Below are 14,011 nucleotides of genomic sequence, written 5' to 3'. Positions count from 1 at the left end.
ATTCCACAGGGCACACGAGAAGGGGAGGGAGGAAGGGGGGAGGAGGGGAATGGAAATGAGATTGGAGATATCGCGGGAACGTTTGCATAGATGAGACGAGGACGAGGACATGTGTGGTGGACCTGGGTTGGGATTGATGTCTCCCGCGGATAGCAGGAGAAGGAGCAAGAGAGAGCGGAGAAGGGTGGGGGAGGTAGGGCGACAAAGGCGCCGAAGGCGGGATGCGCTTAGGAGGAATGGGGAAGGGTTCATGGCAGGAAGGAGGTGTTGGAGGTTGAGAGCTAGGAAGGAGGAGGAGGAGGACAGGGTGGTGAAGAGGTGAGGGATAGGGGTAGGTAGGGTATTGCAGTAGTGAGCAGGATGGGGGAGGATGGGTAGTGAGTTCGTGTGGTATACAGCGGAGGGAGGGGGAAAAGATTAGGGAGGGATAGGGCGAGGAATAGAATGTGAATGTGGGCCATAAGTAGTGAGTGAGGTGTTTATGGGGGCAGGTAGCTGGGTTGGGAGACAGGCAGGTTGAGGTGAGCAGGATGAACATAGTACTATGTTACTATGTAACTCCTATGGCATGCCTGCATTTGAGGTTGGCTCAGTGGACCTTATTTTCCCAATGGTTGCAGGCCAGAGGGAACCTCCAGGGTGTAGCATCTGTCACTGCTTCTCTCAATGAGTCTCTATCCTAGTGGATAGTTAAATCCAATCTGGCCAAGGGACTCCCCTTCTAAATTCCTCAAGTTCAAACAACTTTGACAACAGATGCAAACAACCTGAGATGAGCAGCATATGTAGATGGCTCAGGATAAACTTCACCAGATAAACCTCCTGAAGCTAAGAGTAGTCTGGAATGCTCTAAAAGCTTTCAGAAATCAGTTGGCAAATCAGATTATCCTAATCCAGACAGACAATCAGGTTGCAATGTACTACATCAGCAAGCAGGGAGATACGGTCAGGCTCCACTTCAGTTCCCACCAATGTGGCCTCTTCCCGTGAGACTGAGCTCTGTCTTCACTTTCTTCTTTTATCAGGCAGTAAACTCCTCCCTTAAGCTGTACCCTGATGCCTAATTGGAGGGCCCTACTGCTCTATTGGGTAAGCTAGAGGGCTTGCCCTTAAATGTCAGCTGATTTCCCTCTTCTAGCAGTTTCCCTAGGGATTGATCTTGTGGTCTATGGGGCAGGACTGGAGCTGATTCTTTGGTGTCACTTACCACCTCCACCCTTTTCTTATGGTTCTGACCTTTCCTATGGGATGGGACATAGAATCCGTCATGTATCCTTTGATAAATCAGGCCCTTAATCTGTAAATGATATTCAATGGCCATCTAAGGATAGTAGAACCAAGCCAACAACTAAATAGTATGGCAACAAGTCATACTGAGAATTCTACTTTTTCACTCTTCTTTCCACTTGGAAAATAAAGGTCACAGTATAAATTAGACTTTTAAATCTATTACATGGCCACACTTTCTTTCCTTTCAAAAGGAAAAGGTGACCTATATCTAAATCACTGAGCTTTACAGAATATGTAAATGTAACATGTTATCTAGGTGTAAACGTTATAATACCTGATTTTTCTGTGTAGACTTTTGAATGGATATTTTCTTAGATACCTGGAAATTCACTTTATTCAGCTTTATGAATGATAGTTTCATAAGAATTAATTTTGGCATTGAATAATTGAAAGATTTTGAAAATATTTCTTTCTTTTCCAGTGGCCAAGAGAAGCTCTTCTTTCAGTTTCAAGGAAATTTTTCACCAACATTGACCTTGGCAGTGATGAGATGAAGGACAAATTTTCACATATGTGTGTGGAAATTCACTTGAGTGTAACTGAAATGGCAGAACGGTTTTATACAGAACTTCGAAGATATTATTATACAACTCCCACTTCTTATTTAGAGTTAATCAATCTCTACTTGTCTATGCTGGATGAAAAAAGGAAGCAACTAGTTTCGGTAAGGTTTAATTTTTTTTATTTAGTTTTTAAATTGTTTTTCTCCATATTATACTGCAGATTGGAGCAGTTGCATTATAATTAAGGCTTCTGTGCTAAGCTGTTTGTAAATTTAGGAGTTTATTTTCCAGCTATTAAGCTATTTTCCAGTGTTTATCAATGTTTTCTTGCCAGTGGAATCAAGTATGTCAGTCTGTGTCACTTAAAAGTCCTTAGGGCAGAAAAGACACAAGAACTGAGTGGAGAATACAAGATAAGACAGGAGAGGGGTAAAGTAGTAGAGGAAGTGTTTTTTTGTTTTTCCAATTTTTATCCAATAAATACCTACTTTCATTTTGTTTTGCATCAGGGGTGTTTTGTTGGTTTTTATTGGTTAAAATCTACAATCCACAGCCCTAACATAAAATCTTAACTAAGGGCTTCTTTTACAAAGCCGCACTAATGATTCCCGCTTGGAAAATGAGAGGAAGCCCATAGGAATTGAATGAGCTTCCTATCAGTTGCCACATCGAGAATTGGTAGTGTGGCTTTGTAAAAGAGGCCCTAAGTTAACTTATCATGGAATTACCATTAATCAAATTTGTACCTTGTTTAGTAATACCACACAGTATTTTAAAAGTGCAATCTCTTCCTTTAAATGTACCATTCCCCTCTCCCGACCTTCAGCTTGCAGTGGTTCAGTGATTTTACAGCAGCTGACAACTGGGGGCTGAGTTAGACCCGGATACTCAATGTTGGACCTCATATGAGTGGTGTTTTTGTGGAGAGTAACCTAGTGATTAAAGCAGTGAGCTGTGAACCAGAAAAATCAGGGTTCAAATCCGACCAGTACTCCTTATGACCTTCAGTAAGCCACTTAACCCTCCATTCCTCAGGTACAAACTAACCCCCCTGTTTACTAAGCCACACTGCAATACCGACACAGCCCATTCAAAGTGAATGGGCTGCGCCAGCATTAGCGCACCACAGCTGTTAGTGCGGCTTAATAAACAGGGGTAAGATTGTAAGCTCTCTGGGGATAGGGAAGTACCTGAATAGAACTTACCTTGAACTACCAATGGAAAGGTGTGAACTAAATATCCAGGTCATGTGCATCCACCAGATGCTGGCCAATATTCAGACGTGTTCCTAGATAACTAAGCAGATAAAGTTAGAACATTTTGGGGCTCATAATCAAAAGAAAAAAATGTGCAAAAAATGACATAAGATTTAAATGTTCTCACACGACAACATTTAAACCATATCATCAACCCCTCCCCCCACCCAAAAAAATATATAAGTCCAATATTTGTCAAAAGAAAAACATTTTCAGAGTGGGCATTTCAGGGACATGACATAGGTGGTGTTACGTGATGTATGCTTTTTTGCGATAACAGCAAAATGATATCCTTGCATCGGAAAGAAAACTGTTGTGATTTAGACCTGCTTTAAAAGTGATTAGCTCAAGACTAAACTTGTCTTTGGACCCATTTGTGATTTTGCTGAGATGGAGAGGTGGAATGGTTGGCTTGTGAACAAGAGTAGAGAGTTGCTGAGTGGTCTGTTACCTTAGTTTGTTTGCCCCAGTCCAAACATTTTGACCTTCACATTCCAGCTTTGCCTCCTTTGTGTCTCACCTCCTCAAGTCCTTGTCTACACCTGCTAGCTCCCCAGCTACACCCATTCCTTACTTTGTATCTTGCCTCCTTCCCCCACCAAACCTTCACTGTCCCTAAACCCCTACACCTCCCATTCAAACTTCCTACCTGCTTTTCTTCCGTCTCTCATTATTACTCTGTTCACTTCCAGTTTGTCACTGTGTTATGTTTTGCTGCTGTTTGTGTGAGGACTGTGTGCCAGTGATAGGAGAGACTGTGCTTTGCGTTGCTGCTGATTGTGTGAGGACTGTTTGTGCTGGTGCTGTGTCTGGGTCTCACTGGGTGCAGTAGGTAGAGGAGTGCATAGTAGTGTTACTGGGTTTAGTGGGTTTCACCTGTGGTGGTGGATGCACTGAATGCTATTGTGGCTGACGCTTTAGTGGATGTGCATGAGAATTTAGAGGGGAGACCCAGGAGGAGATACCCTTATTCCAGAGTATTTAAGCCCAGGACCCGCAATGCCTTACTATGTAGCACTTTGGATAGGGCTGCTATACAGCACCTCTGTCAGCAGCTACAACCCCTCCTCCTGGCCAGGACACACAGGAATAATCCACTGCCAGCCCACCCAGGGCCGTGCCAATATGGTAAGCGGGGTAAGCATGGCAGGGGGACGCCGTCCTTTGGGGGGGCGCCACCGCACCATGCTTACCTCGCCCTCCCGCTCCCGCAGCAAGAAGATCCCTTTCCTTTTATTTCTTCTTTTAAATTTACCTCTGTCCGGCAGCGCAGGCGCAGCGTCAGTGAAGGAGGCGGCGCTCCCGACGTGTCTGCTGTCTAGCCTTCCCCTTCGCTCATGTTCCGCCTTCTTCTGACGTCATTTCCTTGACGTCAGAAGAAGGCAGAACATGAGCAAAGCGAAGTCTAGACAGTAGACACGTCGGGAGCGCCGCCTCCTTCACTGACGCTGCGCCTGCGCTGCCGGATTGAGGTAAATTTAAAAGAAAAAAAAAGGAAAGGAATGTTGGAAGGTGGGGGAGGTAGAAGAGGGCGTGCAGTTGGGACATGGGAGCGGGAGGGCAGGGGAGAGAGGAGCATGTGAGGGCAGGGTTCATGGAAGGGAGAGGAGAATTGCTGGATAGGGTCAGAGATGAATGGAGGAGGCAAGGGACAGATGGGCATGGATTGATGGGAGGGTAGGGCTCAGGGAGAGAGGGGAATTGCTGGATAGGGATGAATGGAGGGGCAGGGGACAGATGGCCATGGATGGATATGGATTGCAGGGCAGGGCTCAGGGAGAGAGAAGAAATTGCTGGACATAAAGGGGAGGGAAGAGAGATGAAGGAGATGAAATGAGCGAAAAGGAAGAGAGGAGAAAAACTGCACATGGATGAAGAAAATACGCAGAAGCTGAGGACCAGAAATTAAGAAGAAAGGAGGAAAGGAAAGAAATTAATGGAAAGGAAGCCCTGGAAATGGATTTAAGAGGACAGATAGCCGCAGAATCAGATACTGGGCCAGCATGATCAGTGTGGCAAGTGGTGAGCGATCATTTTCACCGGGGGGGGGGGGGGGGGGGGGGCAACTGATAGTCTGCAGGGGGGCGCCAGAGACCCTTGGCACGGCCCTGAGCCCACCTTAAGGTCATTGCCTCCCTCGCTTTTCCTACCACCAGCATTTTTCAGTCAGTGGTAGCAGTCAGTGTAGGCCTTGTCCAGCCCGCCATCTCCAACTGTCTTTTTTTTTTTTAATAGGATTAGATATATTATGAAAAAAAAATGGACAAGAGTTTAACAAAAAATTCTGTTTGATCATTGGTATCCATCCTAGAGCAAGGGATCTCAACCTAGTCCTCGGGAAACACCCAGCCAGTCAGACCCCCACGATAGCCACAATAAATAGGCATGAGATAAACCTGCACGTATTATCTTTATTGTATGCAGATATATCTCATGCCCATTCACAGTGTGCATCCCGAAAATCTAACTGTCCAGGTGTGTCCCAAGGACTGGGTCAAGAACTGCTGTCCTACAGGTATACCATCAAGAACATCTGGTATAGCTGCCAACAAAATCTTCACAAAATAGGATCAAACCAGAAGACTAGACAGCAAGGATTAACACGTGGAATGGGTTCTGATGGATTCCACCGCATTGCTGGATACCTTATGATGGTGGAAGGAATGTAGCATCTTACTAGAATTAATCATCTAGCTGCAGGAAGGACACTTTCTTGCTTTTGAAAGTTTTGAAGTGACATTGCATTCAGGTAAAACCTCACAAGATGATGTATGAGTATTTCTTGTGTGCCTCTTCCAGTTTCTAGTATTTTCATCATCAAACAATTCAAAAAATCTCTGCAGGACTTTCATACCACTAGAAGTTCTGTCAACTAAGTGAAGCAGTATTTGAGGTCCCATTTGCAGGTGCGTTCGAAGTGTCGAATCTCCAACTGTCTTGTCCAATTCCTCAATGCCTTGCTCACCCCCCCCCCCCCCAATATATTACTTTCCCCATTACTTCTCAGGCCCTCCAGAACAACATGGCTCAGTTCAACGCCATAGACCACTTCACCTCAGTCTTTGGTATCATCAACCACATTACACTCATACCCCTCTCCCCAGGCACACAGAAACATGATGGCAGATAAGGGCCAAATGCCCCATCCTCAGTAACCACTAATTCTTCCTTTTCCTAAGGGATCCCACGTGCTTTTCTCATACTTTCTTAAATTCTTACATAGTCCCCCTCTTTACAACCTCTACCAGGAGGCCATTCCACGCACCCACCACCCTTTCCATGAAAGAATATTTTTTTAGATTCCTCCTAAGTCTATTTCCTCTTAACTTTGTCCTATGCCCCCTCATTCCAGAGTTTTCCTTCATTTGATAAAGGCTCACCTCCTGTATATTAATGTCACGGAGGTATTTCTACGTCTCTATCATATCCCCTCTATCCTGCCTCTCTTCCAGTGTATACATGTTGAGGTTCATAAGCCTGTCCCTATATGTTTTATGATGGAGACCGCTTACCAGTTTTGTAGCCGCCCTCTGTATCAACTCCATCCTGATTGTCTTTCTCAGAGGTGTAGCTAGGTTTTGACGTCTGGGGGAGCAGACTTTTGTAAAATAGGCGCCAGAAGGGTAGGCTGGCCATAGCGATAGCATCCCACAGCAGAGAAGATGCAACTAGACATTCCTAGAAATGTCAAGGCACTGCTAAGCCTAGGGGACACTGGTGGCTGCTTTAGAGTCTCATTGGGATTAGCACATTTTCCAAGGGGAATGTACCTAGGCTCTGACTCTCTTATAAAGGTAACAACCAAATAGGAACTTCTCTGACCTTTTTACAATGTACTGCCAAGTGGCAGCCAAGTGAAAACACAAATAGAAACAGAGACCAAAGAAATATTTTTTACACTTGCAGCCTATATTAGCATGGCAAGACATTGGCATTTGTGTACTGTGAAGTGGAATTTCTTACAATAGGCTGCAGTTAGTAAAATGCTGAGGTGGATTTAGTGACAGTGCCGGTACAGTACTGAATCTGAATTTACAGAAATACAGGTTAATAAATACAAAGCAAATGTTTACGCTGATATCTTTTTATTGAAACTTAAAGACACTTTAATCAACTTACAACTAAGTTTTATATTATGCCTCATGAAACAGAGAGAAAAAACAAACTTCAGTAAACAAAGTTGAACATTTCTTATTTTCTGAATATCAGGCCCTAAAATAGTAACATAGTAGATGACCGCAGTTAAAGACTTGTACAAACCAAGTAAGTACTGTTCAAGATTCAATACTAGATTTTATTCAGTGCTATGCCTATAACTTTGGGGTGCTATAATGAATAATGTAAACAAACTTTAACAAAGCCTTTTGCGCCTAGGCCTCATCCTGGAAAAATGATCAGTCACAGTGTTGTAGTCAATTGCCTCAGCGAGCTACCTTTCTATTGACAGAAGAGCTAAGCTGGATAGTCGGTCCTCACTCATGACAGAACGCAAATAAGATTGTATCAGCTTTAGGCGGCTAAAAGACCTTTCTGCAGAAGCACTGCTTGTGGGCAATGTTAAAAAGATCTGGTAAGGATGGATGAGTTTCATTTGGTGGAGGAGGTACATTTCGACTTCCGGTGACGTCATGACCGTGAGGGGTTGAAGGAAAAAGATCTCTCCGGCTTCAATCCCCCCTCCGCATGATCAGCTCACAAACCGCGATCTAAAAACGAAATTCGCCACAGCCTGAAACGGCAGAGAGGCCGGCAACGTACATTTTAACTTAATTGGCGGCGTAATGGCAGCGAAAAATGTACATAAAGATAAGCTCCGTGGTAGAGGAGCAGAAGACAAGATGGCGCCGCCCGCAAGTCCGCCGGGCCCAACAGTGTCATCGGCTTGGATCGCCGAAATAACCTCAGAAATGTCCTCAGTGTTAGAAGCTATGTTGGATCGCCGGCTTTCCCCCATAAATACTAACCTGGAAAAGGTAAAAGAACAGCTCACAGATCTTTCTCGGGATTGTGCAGGCTTTCAAACACGTGTGAGTGAAATTGAGGATAGAGTAACGGAGGTGGAGACAATACAAGAAATAACTCAAAAAAAGCTGCAGGCGATGGAGGAAAAGATTGAGGACTTAGAAAACAGGTCCAGGAGAAATAATATCCGAGTGGTGGGCCTGCCAGAAACGTTACCCGAACGGGGCTTGGAGGTTTTTTTGGCACGCTGGTTTGCCAGTGAACTACAATACCCAGAAGCCTCGGGGCCGATACAAATAGAACGGGCTCACCGCATCGGGATGAAAATGACTGGCACCAATAAGCCAAGAGTGGTAATTCTAAAATTTTTGAACTATGCGCAAAAACAAGAAGTGATGAAGTTGCTGAGAGCTGGGAAAGCATTGGAGTATGAAGGAATCCCAGTAAGATGTTTCCAAGATTATTCAGCAGGGGTAGCAACACGGAGGAGACAGTTTTCGGAGGTTTGCTCAACGCTATTCCAAAAGAAAATAAGATTTGCACTACAATACCCTGCCAAATTGCGGGTCACGCATAATGGTATTACTAAGACATATGAGACGGCAGGGGCGGCTAAAGAATTTCTACAACAGCTGGGAACATTATCTTCAGATGCAAGTTGAACAGCATAGAAGGAGAATCACTCTGAGAACACTGAGTAATGTCATACAGAGAGGTCAGCGGAGACCTGATTGGTCAAGATATGACACTACAGTAATCTCCCAGCCAAGAACAAAGATGGACCACTTATAGTAGCAGAAAGCTTGGCAAGAAGGCTGCAGTTGGAAAGTTAAGGTCCTATGGTTTGTGAGTTAGACTTGAATGTTGAATTTATTTTTTTTTTTTTTTTTTTTGTTTTGTTTTTTTTTTGCTGTTAATTAAGACACTATATGGCAGACATGGCCTGTGGGTGAACCGATTTGAACCCCTGGTAAGAGGGGGGAGACCCTGTAAGTGTCTGCTCAGCTTGACAAGAAAGTTATGTTTTATGTTTATTGTAACAATGTATAATGCGGAGGGGGGAGGGAGAGACGTAAGGAAGTTAAGGTCCTAATTGGTGGACCTGAGAATAAGGGATATAGGGTTTGGGGGGGGGGAGGGAAGAGGGATGCAAGCAGGGCACAAGTCTTAACTAGTAAGGATGTAGAACATAACAATGAAGTTGACACAGTGGAGGTGCAAGTGGGGGGGGGGCAGAGGCTGGGATGTCCCCCTCGAGTACAACAGTGGACATTTATGGAGAAAGGCACACACTTTCAAATCCAAGAATAGTAAGAATACTAACGTGGAATGTAGGCGGAGTTAATTCGCCAATCAAACGTTCTAAGATTTTACAGCAATTAAATAGGCAAAGGGCGGACATAGCACTCTTGCAGGAGACGCATCTGAACCAGATTGAACATGCCAAGCTCAGCACCTGGTGGGTCGGGGATTGTATAGCAGCAAATGCACAAGGTAAAAAGGGAGGAGTAGCGATACTAATTAGAAAAGGCATAGCCTCTGTAATTAATCCACTTCTGATTGATACTGAAGGCCGCTATGTTATATTGGAAGTGGTAGTTGGGAGACAGAAACTGCTTATCTGTAATGTTTATGCTCCAAATAGATATGATCGGAAGTTTTATCAAACTCTGATAAACTTTTTGCTTAGGCAACCGCACGCAGCTATAGTGCTGGGGGGTGATTTAAATGCAACTTGGGACCCCTCTCTGGACAGATCAGCCCCGGAGACGGCCTCTTCATGTTATAATAATAGAGGCCTCTTACAGTTGAGCCAGATGTTGGGCCTGGTTGATGTGTGGCGGGTGCTGCACCCAGGTGAGAAAGACTATACACACTTGTCGCGGGCCCACTCCACTCAGTCGAGAATTGACTATATTCTGACATCACGTCAGATGTTTGGGGAAGTGACAACAGCGGAGATAGGACCGTACATGGTGTCGGACCACGCCTGGGTTAAGATAGAATGGATACCAAGCGGTACAACTCCACAGGAATACAAATGGCAATTTCCCCTGGAGTTCAGTTCAGATCCAATGCTTAAAGGCAGGTTACAAGCTTGCTGGGCGGAATATAGTACTCATAATCAAGAACACATAGAAGACCCAGTTTTGTTTTGGGAAGCGGCTAAGGCGGTTCTTAGAGGCGAAGTGATAAGTCATGCACACTTTGTGAGGAAGACACGAGATAGAAACATCTTGCGTTTGAGTACCCAACTTTGTAAGGCACGGAAGAGATATGGGGAGACACACGCGATAGGTGATAAACAACAAGTGCTGGAACTTCAGACCGCCCTAAATGTACTTTTGCAAGAAAGGGCACACAAGTCACAGTTATACTATAGATATATGCTCTATAAACATGGTAATAAAACAGGCAAGTTGATGTCAAAAATAATTAGCCCTCGGGGAGGGACAAAGAATATTTTGGCACTGAGACAAAGGGGGGGAGGGCTCCACACATCAGACAAAGCAATATGTGAAACTTTTCGGGCCTTTTATCAAGAGCTGTACGCTTCCCCAGAGGAAGACGGTCTGCTAAACCAGATGTATTTAGAAAATCTGGCTCTACCAAAGCTTACAATACAAGAGCTGGATAGTCTCAATCAATTAATTACTGAAGATGAAGTCAGTTTGGTTATTGCTCACAGCCCACGACTAAAAGCCCCGGGACCAGATGGGTTAAGGGGAGAATTCTATAAATTAATGGAAGGAGGGGTTATACCTGCAATTACTAGATTTTTGAACCAAGTGATAGAGAGACAAAGGTTACCCCCAGACTTGAATAGGGCTCAAATAATAGTTTTGTTGAAACCGGGGAGGGACCCTCTAGACCCGACATCGTACCGGCCTATCTCCCTGTTAAATTATGATACCAAGTTATTGGCAAAAATCTTGGCTAATAGATTGGCGAGGCTGCTCCCAAGGTTGATTCATGAAAGTCAAGTAGGATTTGTGGGAGGTAGAGCTGTGAGTAAGAACTTGAGAGCAATATTGACATCACTAGAACACAGCTCGCAGGCGAAGGTAGCATCATTGCTGATCAGCTTTGATGCGGAAAAGGCCTTTGATAAGGTTCACTGGAAGTTTCTTTTTGACACGTTGGAACAATATGGATTTTCAGGGAGATTTGTTGAGGCAATACATGCTTTATATGCCAACCCATGTGCCACTCTGAGAGTAAACGGGATAGAATCGGAAAGTTTCTGTATTAGGAGGGGCACGAGGCAGGGGTGCCCATTGTCCCCTCTTCTCTTTGTTTTGGTTTTAGATCCCCTTATTAGAGACATCATGGCAAACCCTTTGATCCGGGGAGTTGGCTTAGGGACACACATGTTTAAGATTGCAGCATTTGCGGATGACATTTTGGTACATCTCACAAACCCAAGGGAATCCTTAGATACGTTATTGGAAACCTTCCGTGAATATGGCGACTACTCAGGTTTCCGTATTAATCTAGACAAGTCAGAAGCGCTGGCTTCGCCAGAGGTGAACCAGAGGGACTGGGCTCCCGAATTTCCGTTGAGATGGGCCAGAGAGTCCTTTAAATACTTAGGAATCCGACTCACAATGAATACATTAGATTTATATCAGTTGAATGTTAAAATCTTACTGGAATATACAAAAACTAAATTGGACTCTTGGATGAGTCTGCCACTGTCATTAATGGGACGGATACATGTAGTACAAATGGTGTTGTTTCCGCGCTGGTTGTACGTTCTTCAAACTTTACCCATACGTCTATTGCGAGTTGATTTGAAGCGGATGATGCGCCTTTTCAGTAGATTTTGTTGGGCAGGCAAAAAGCCTAAAGTTAGCCAAAATCAGTTAATAGGGAGCTGGAGACAGGGGGGAATGGGTATCCCGGATGTGTTCCTATATAATCAGGCGTGTTTGCTGCGCCACTTAGTAGATGTGGTGAATGCCACGCAGTATTATACACCTATGGGCTTGGAGGAAGCTTTTTTTGCTCCCTATGATATATTAGCATTGCTCCACTTACCTCGAAGTCAGCTCCCCTCTAAACTTAAAAAAAGTATCATACTACAACCCCTTCGGGAGGCGTGGCAGTGGTGGATGCGGCAAATGGGGGGCCAACCACACGTTACAGATCAAATCCCAATCGTAGGCAATCCTGTTTTTGAGGCAGGGATAGATAACCCGACATTTGGCAGGTGGCAAGGGCTGGGCATCATAAGATTGGAACACCTATTGTTGGACAATGGGGAAATGATAACATTTGACGCTCTTCAAGATAAAGTGGGATCAGCTTGGGGTAATAGATTTGCCTATGCACAGGTCCGACACTATGTGAAGTCCTTGAGCCAAATATCCCTGAGAGGGCGGATGGGAGAGCTGCTAAGGGTTTTCATTGAGGAGTTGCAGATAGAGAAACAGTCTGTATCAGCACTGTATGGGGCACTGGCTAGGCGTAGGCCTCAGAGGCAATACGTTGATCTTAAGCGAAAATGGGAACAAGATATGGGGATCTCCCTGGCAACATGGGATGTGTCAGCTACCTTGAAGGGCATACGGGCGTTGGTAACAGATGAGAGGCTGAGGGAGTGTGGTTATAGAGTGGTCTTACGGGGGTATATGTCTAGAACACAACTGGCTCATATGTTGGGGCCGGACAACTCGGGATGCTCTAAATGCGGAGGGGGTCCCAGCTCGTTATATCATGCATTGTGGCAATGCCCCAAGGTGCGCATGTTTTGGCAGAGGGTAAGAGGGTTTTTGATTCGATTGGGGAACAGAGTTCAAGGAACGGAGCGGCAGTTTCTGTTGGATCAACCAAGAGCGTTTGCCCCATTGGGAGCCCCCGCTATAATGCTATGCAGAAAGCTGAGCTTGGTAGCGCGAAAATGCATTATGCAATACTGGGTCTCATCGGAAGGGCCAGCTTACTGGCATTGGCGCAATCAGGTGCATCTCCTGGCCTCTTGGGAGGCTAGGGATTCAAAACGATCGCCTAAACGTAGAGTGCGATTTCTGCAGATTTGGGAACCATACCTGCAAATGCTTAGTCCAAGGGGACGTAGTCTGCTTGTTAATGCCTGATAAATAGTAGAATAATAGAGAGTACGGATAGCCTGGAGTAGTTAATTTAATCTAAAGTGGAATTCTGCTTGCAAGGGGGGGAGGTATTGGGTGGGGGGTTGGAGGGGTTGAGTGAGACGTAAATGGCTAAGCTTGGCAGTGATCTAGAGCTTTGATGTTTAGTTACTGATATTTTGTGATAAGCACTATTTTACCTAATGAAGTATTCAAGAGTATGATATTAGGAGCAAGAGTCACTCAAAACCCATTGTTAGCATGGGCCAAGGAATTGTCAAGAGGGGAGGGGGAAGGGGGAAAAAATGGGGATGAAAAGTGTTTGGCGAAGTTGAATATGTTGTAAAAATGCTGTTTTGTATTTCAAACAATGTTATATGCATATTCTACATTACTTTGTATTGTGAGAATTGTTAATAAAACAGTTTAAACATAAACAGGTACATTTCACAAAGCAGGCACATCTCAATCTGTAAAAAATATTAAATAAAAATGATTTTTTTTTTTTTTCTTTTCTAAAAAAAAAAAAAAAAAAAAAAAAAAAAAAAAAGATCTGGTAAAGTGTAGTAATGTTTGGATATATTGAGCACATGTCATTAGCGATCATGAACTTGAGTACAGTGCTTATGTTAATTTCCCCTTCACTACTGCTAGCTGTGTTTAGGGTAGGATCTGAAAATTCTTTCATCAAGCCTTTAAAGGAGCTGAATTCTTCCAGAATTACACTTGCGCCATCAAGATCAGAGGCATACTGGTGTGCAAGGATTTGTAATCTGGCATCAGCCTCTTCAGAATCAAAATGTTTAGGATCAAGCACAGTAAATTTGGATGCCACCTCCTGAAAATGTTGGAACCTCTCCTGGGTACTTGTAAGAACTCTGTCCAAGGAGACCAAATATGACTCCAC

At 44.3% G+C, this 14,011-nt stretch overlaps 1 protein-coding gene across 1 annotated transcript in view; it reads left to right on the top strand.

Annotated features, from left to right (window-relative positions):
• DNAH6 (dynein axonemal heavy chain 6) overlaps nt 1-14,011 on the top strand; it is a 2,906,060-nt gene that overhangs the window by 1,627,163 nt on the left and 1,264,886 nt on the right. The window contains exon 51 of the mRNA XM_030192089.1: nt 1,712-1,954. Within this exon, the coding sequence (XP_030047949.1) occupies nt 1,712-1,954 (243 nt within the window). The remainder of the gene's footprint in view (nt 1-1,711; nt 1,955-14,011) is intronic.

The sequence above is a fragment of the Microcaecilia unicolor genome, chromosome 2 (genome assembly GCF_901765095.1).
Source record: "Microcaecilia unicolor chromosome 2, aMicUni1.1, whole genome shotgun sequence".
In the NCBI taxonomy this organism is placed as follows: domain Eukaryota; kingdom Metazoa; phylum Chordata; class Amphibia; order Gymnophiona; family Siphonopidae; genus Microcaecilia; species Microcaecilia unicolor.
Note: the sequence above shows the minus strand (reverse complement) of the source record. Positions and strands in the feature narration are given on the sequence as shown.